Source organism: Patiria miniata, unplaced genomic scaffold (genome assembly GCF_015706575.1).
Source record: "Patiria miniata isolate m_02_andy unplaced genomic scaffold, ASM1570657v1 HiC_scaffold_7, whole genome shotgun sequence".
In the NCBI taxonomy this organism is placed as follows: domain Eukaryota; kingdom Metazoa; phylum Echinodermata; class Asteroidea; order Valvatida; family Asterinidae; genus Patiria; species Patiria miniata.
Window position 1 is genome coordinate 30,121,053 of NW_024037074.1, and position 6,628 is coordinate 30,127,680.

The following is a 6,628-nucleotide window of genomic DNA, read 5'->3' on the forward strand; positions in this document are numbered from 1 at the left end:
ACAAATCCAACCAGTCCAAAAACCCTCCTCACTCGATTGGAATGTTTACTTTGTATACTTGATATTTTCAAAGTGAGTTTCTTGAATAAGCCTCTGTGCTAATAACGTCACACTTTGTTTATGTGTGTGCTTTCCTATGGTGCTCAGTAGACCGTTGGCCTCACTAGCTTCATATGAAAGTGCACATGTAAACAAAGTGTGAAATCATTAGAACAGAGGCTTATTGAGTCTTTTAATCAAGAAACACATGCCATCCTTTTTGGGGCTTTGAACTCTTCGGAAAATTCCACCCCCCCCCCTATTTTTGGCACTTTTCTGTTTCGGAAAATGAGGAAGGTTGTTTATTTTCTCAACATAAAGCATATAAAACGTTTTTGTTTCTATACAAAAGTCGAGCAAAAATATTAAAAAACGGTGGTAAACGTGTTTCGTAATCATCAGAATGAGGCTTTGTACATTTCATTTTTTTTTCAATTGTACTTTTTTGCAGTCAAGTATAACTTATACAAAAATGCTAACAGATTATCATGTTAACAATAATGCAATCATTTAAATAAAAAAAAGTGTATTCTTCTTTTTTTCGAAGCACCTGTAAACTGTTAAAGTTTACATGCAAGTCTCAACGTTTCATCAAATTGCTATAAATAGCAATACAATATTTTGAATAATTATTATTTTAATCACCAAATGTAAGTCAACAGGCCAGGAAATCATTTTGGATATTTTGTAAAATAAAAAAAATGATACATGCATGTGATGGATTAAATCTAAATTTTCTGCGCTGGGCACATGCCGCCGAAGCGTAACGTCACGCGGCGTCATCTACAATAGTGGCCGTTCCACACATTGTCTCGTCCGCCAATTTTACCATATCATCTGTACGGGCGACTTAGGTGAACATTTTCTCGTTTAAATATGCTCAAACATTAAGAATAAATAAGCCCGTAAATGGCACAATGATTTAAAGCTGACTTTAAATATCACTCAGAACGTCTCGGATTCCGTTATTTGTATTTTCCAATGGAAACGCCAACGGGTAACCCCGGCGGCGTATGATGTACCTATTTCTACAGCGTATTATATAGGGAACATGATACAGCCGAGAAATAAAACTGTGTGTGCACGATAACAACCCAAATACTATCAAGGTAAGTAGGAACAAAAATAAATTTAATTTAGTAACTTGTTAATGTGTGTCTTATCTACTTTGTTTGCATATATTCTGTTTAATTAACCTGTTAGTGTTTAATTACACAATACAGAAATCTTTTATTTTCAAAATATTCCGTATATTGTGTAAGGCCAAATGTGGCAAAAAAAAAGTCTTCTGTCGACAATTACGCCTACAAATTCCAGTCAAAATGGGTTGCCCAATACATAATTGTATCAGCCTAAACATTCTGCATACAGTCACGTCACGGTGGCACACTTTATTGCAAACATATGTATTTCCTAAAAAAGAGCAATAGCCTTGCTTTGAAAAAAAATCAATTAGCAAAGCATTTCACTCTTTACAGAGTTCATAAAAAAAGTAGAAAAATTGTTGTCAACAAATTGTAATAAAGCATAATGTTTCTTGTATATCAATACAGATACACAGAGCTAAATACATGCATTAAACAATAGTTAATCTGTTGCTGTACAGTAAATGGTGTACATGTACAGCACTATGTATCAGCGAATGTACAATGCAACAAGGAAAAAACACATTAATTTAGTAGAAAAGTATTTCTTTAGGTTTTCGGGTTATTTTTGTTTATGTGCCAATTATTTATTCGGGGTAAAGTAGGAAGCCACTGAGTGAGGTGTAGTGTCTGGAATTACTCCACGCCTGACCATTCATGGTCAGATACACCGTGTCTCCTCGCTGCAGAACCAAAACCGCGCTTCCAGACACCTGCTCAGCGCTACTTGAATCACTGCTAGCACCGGAGACAACCCAGTCGTCATTCTTTTTAAGATGAACGTCCAAGTGGGCGCAGGAAGAAGTTTTCAACACCGAAAACAAGAACACGTAGGTGCCCGGCACACTACATGTAAATGTGGCAGACTCGAGATCGAAGCTGGTACCCGGCAGAAGCGTCAAGGTCTCCTGGAAGGGCAAACGGGTGTAGTGACTCGTAGAGGTATCCGAGTTGCTCGTCCTCACCACGGTGAATGCTACCCGCTGGTTGGAGTCGCCTCGTACGCGCGTCACCCCTGGCTCACCCTTCTGACCTTTGACACCAGTGTCCCCGGTTGTTCCAACTAAACCCGGGGGTCCTCTCGGACCTATCTTGCCAGGCAGGCCAATCCCATCATCACCGTTAGACCCAGTGTTCCCAGGTGCTCCCCGATCACCCACAGGGCCAATCTGACCAATCTCACCCTTCTGACCTTGCTGACCTGCAACGCCCTTCGACCCCGGAAGCCCATAGGGACCCATCTGTCCCACCGGCCCAGGCAGACCTGGTATGCCGGGTATTGCAGCAGGTCCCTGGCAGCACTGCTGACACACCTGAGACGCAGGACCATCACCATCCGAGGGAACCGGCCTAGTAACGGAAGCTCGGAGAATGACAGTGTTACCTAAAAGTAGGACGATCGAGAGAACGCACATCTTCATCTTTAAGGAAAAACAAAAAAAGCGAAATAAATAAATATGGGAACAAATAGGGAAAGATGAGAGAAAAATATTAAGTTTAGAGAAAGTGGGGAAGTACAAAAGCCCATTAGCGCCACTGCAAGTATATGTTAGTAATACGTTATTACGGATTGTTAATTCGTTATTAAGGATTGTTTAACTCGTTATTACGGATTATTTAATTCGTTATGACGGATTATTGATTCATTATTACGGATTATTTAATTCGTTATTACGGATTATTGATTCGTTATTACGGATCATTTAATTCGTTATTACGGATTATTGATTAAATATTACAGATTATTATTTCGTCATTACGGATTATTAAATTCGTTATTACGGATTATAAATTTGTTATTACGGATTATTATTCGTTATAACGGATTATTAATTCGTTATTACGGATTATTAAGTCGTTATAACAGATTATTAATTCATTATTTCGGATTATAAATTTGTTATTTCTGATTATAAATTCGTTATAACAGATTATTAATTCGTTATTACGAAATAAATCTGGTACTCACTTGCGGAGAGCACGTGATCAGAATGCACTGAGAGCTGGATGGGGTTAAATTAAAAGGCAACATTTCGGGAACAAGTCCCCAGATTGTCTTAAAGCATAGTATCATCGACCCTGATCACAGAATGGCTAGTCTTAAGTTTCGCTAGATCAGACAAAGGCCCATTGGCAGCATGCGGCAAATTGTTCATGTAATAAAATTTGAAAACAAGATCAAATCAAGTATCATTAGCTTGGAACCTGTAGATTATGCAAAAAACGGTGTATGAGAGTGATTGTAGATCAGACTAATAAACTTTACCCCACCTTTTCTTTTTCGCTCATACCCGTACGACACAACGGTAGAGGAGAAAATAAAACCAGCTTTTATGGGTGCCTTGGCACTTGTGAAATATGAAAATATGACTAAAGAGTAATTTTAGGTCAAAGTAATTAAGAGCGGCGCGAAATACGGAGGGGGAGGGAGCGCAACCCCCTCCATGTTAATTTGTTCCTTATATCGTCGCAATGCACTTTTTAAATCCCGTCACGTTTCTCTGACAGTTTTCTCTGACGGATGTCTGTGGTTATTTTGACACCAAGTTTACGTAAATAGGGCATACCTACGTCACAAAATGTCCATTTACCAAAACAGGTCGATTTAAATGTTAACTTTTTCCATCACATTGACCATGTTTAATTTACATGTACAGTACACGAGAGTGCGCAGGAGATCGAGAATGCCGACTGTTTAGTTGACCATGACAACAAATCATTTTAACAGGTTGAATTGAAACTTCACACATGTACTACAGATATTTTGGTTTCCATTCAAATAATTTCAGATGTGGGAGGAGCATATCAGACCTCTGGTACCCTGGGATAAGTCAATTAACTTTGTATACAAACTCATCACTATTTATCATTTATATTCTTCAAAACGCCAGCTTTTCGTTAACAAAGTCACAGAAGTGCAATGGAAGGATATTGCAACTATTATTCTACACTCATGATATAAATTCAGACCCAAAAGACAATGACCTCTAACATCCGTTTCCTTTTTATTTCTGGTGGCAGCCGCAACAATGATACGACTGCATATAAGGCTTTGGACATGGGCGTCGCGAGGAGGGGGGAGGCAAAGATGGGGGGAGCAAAGATGGGGGGGGGAACAAATAGAAAAAAAGGAAGAAAAAAGAGGCGCGATGTAATATTGCTGTAAATGTTATGTTGAGAAATATGTTTTGCCCCCTCTTGAAAAAAAATCCGTAATAACGAATAAATAATCCGAAATAACGAATTAAATAATCCGTAATAACGAATTAATAATCAGTTATAACGAATTAAATAATCTGTAATAACGAATTAATAATCCGTAATAACGAATTAATAATCCGTAGTAACATATTGATTTATTCGGTTGAGTACCGGGACGAATTAGAATAAATCTGCTTTATCATTGATATGTAAATGAGACACGGTAGAGTGGTTAAGGGCGGGTAATTTGAATAGGGAGTGGCACAGGAATGTGTGCGTGGTTGGATTGAAGGTAGATCACTTCACGCTTGCGAGCAGCAACGACAACACACAATTTTTAACACAGTTGTTAAGTCTGGTTGTAATTTCATAGTTGTTCAATGTCTCAAACAGTATTTATAAGAGACGAACATTGCTACCCTTGCCTGAAGGAGTTGTCTTGCATAGTTCAGGTGTACGTTTCCATTTTTCCAAATATGGTTTTGGTTTTTCGTATCTGGCAGTCAACACAGCAATGTTAGATGGGGTACAAATCCAGAAACAGCCATAATGTAATAGACGAGTGGTATCTTGCGATTATTCAATTATAAGTATAGCTAAAGGTTCTGAAGCCTAAAGGAAAGTTTTGTAAAGCTGAAAGGTTGAAATGAAATCCACCGTAACAAGTGGCAATCAAGGTATGGTCGGAGTAGTCTCTGACGGAGGTATAAAACGAGAATTGCAGGTTGGCAGTAAGATTCATAAAGATCAGATCTACTAGATGAGATGCTGGAATTGTTCTAGCGATCTAATGCGTTCAGAATGCAAACAAGTCTGAATAGACTTGCACCATAGTATGCGTGATTTATCCCCAGCGGAAGGTATTTGGTATTGTACAAAACCAAAAAAGATAGTTCTGAAAAGCTTGCCTTAATATAATATCAAATGTGGTACGAATATTCAGAAATAACCATAACAATTGTAAAGAGGAGAGAAGTCTCAAGGTTAATTCTATTATTGATTACGCAAATATGCTAAATGAAAGGCTCTTACGCCTAAATGATAGACCCTAGTTCTGTAAATATTGTCTCCATCAAGACGTCTTTAAGGTTCAAATTATTGAATGATGAATTAAAACACTGTCGTTCCTGGTAGTCATCACAGCGATGACACTAAACATAATATCAAATGGGGTACGAATAATTAGAAATAATCCTAACAGTTGTAAAAACGAGTGTTGTACGTCTCAGGTATAATTCTGTATAATTAATTGATTACTTAAATGTGTCTATAATGAAAGGCTCTTACGCCTAGATAACAGATGATAGTTCTGTAAATACTATCAAGTCTTTACTAAAAGGTTCAAATTATTGAAAGATGTAATTAAAACATTGGGTCGGCGTACCCGGTTGCTGCTGCAAGCACAAATACCAAAATCAGGATGATTTGATTGTTTATTGTGTAGAATGGTGTTGAAATGATAAATATATTTGCAGTAACGCTAATGGGCTTTCGTAGGGAAGTCATATCAGAGTACGAAATATTAGACTTGTGCCATCGTTTAAGTAAAGCAAAATCAGGAATGACGTGAAGTCTAAATTGAAAGTGTTGCCACCAAACTCAGCTGGTCTAAAGACGAAGTTGAGTGCCTTAATCTGAAAACGTGTCGCTGTGGAAACTTGCAACATTCTTTCACAAGATCATGATATTGTGAACGCAGGAACATGATTTTAGAATATCACTTTGACAAATTCGGCCGAAAATTAACCCTGTCAGCACCGGGGCATTTAAGGTCTCCTCCGAACGGGGGAACATAGTATTCCCCATCCTCATTTCCATATGCGATGGTTGAACTTTTCCTCAAATTTAGCAGGATTAAAATTTAGGAACAGTCGCCAAATGTCATGCCGACAGCGCCGTAACTAATGTGTGTGTGTGTGTGTGCTCTTGTATTGTATTACGCTCGAGGACAGACAACAAAAGGAGCACAAAGGGGCCTTTGATCCTTCTTAGTCTTAGTCTATGGGAAAGTGTTACATTAGAGGGACAAAGGGAAACACAATAGGTTGTCCTCAGGCGTATAGTAAATCACGACGGTGGGCGTGTGTGTGTGTGTGGGGGGGGGGCACCTGGGGGCGAGGGGGGGACCCAAAAGATGACCCTGCTCCCGGTTGCCCTCCATTTAAAATCATGATATCATTTGCCTTCAGTGACTCTCTGGAAATGTGTTATATTTATTGACGCGAACGTGGACGGCCCTGACA

At 38.6% G+C, this 6,628-nt stretch overlaps 1 protein-coding gene across 1 annotated transcript; it reads right to left on the minus strand.

Moving 5' to 3' along the window:
- Positions 1-1,771: 1,771 nt before the first annotated feature.
- LOC119745121 (complement C1q subcomponent subunit B-like) lies at positions 1,772-2,605 on the minus strand. Its single transcript, XM_038221345.1, has one exon. The coding sequence runs from the start codon at positions 2,603-2,605 to the stop codon at positions 1,772-1,774; it is 834 nt and encodes a 277-aa protein (XP_038077273.1).
- Positions 2,606-6,628: the final 4,023 nt, after the last annotated feature.

Coding starts and splice junctions, on each gene's coding strand:
- LOC119745121 (XM_038221345.1), bottom strand. CDS start 2,605: ATGAAGATGTGCGTTCTCTCGATCGTCCTACTTTTAGGTAACACTGTC.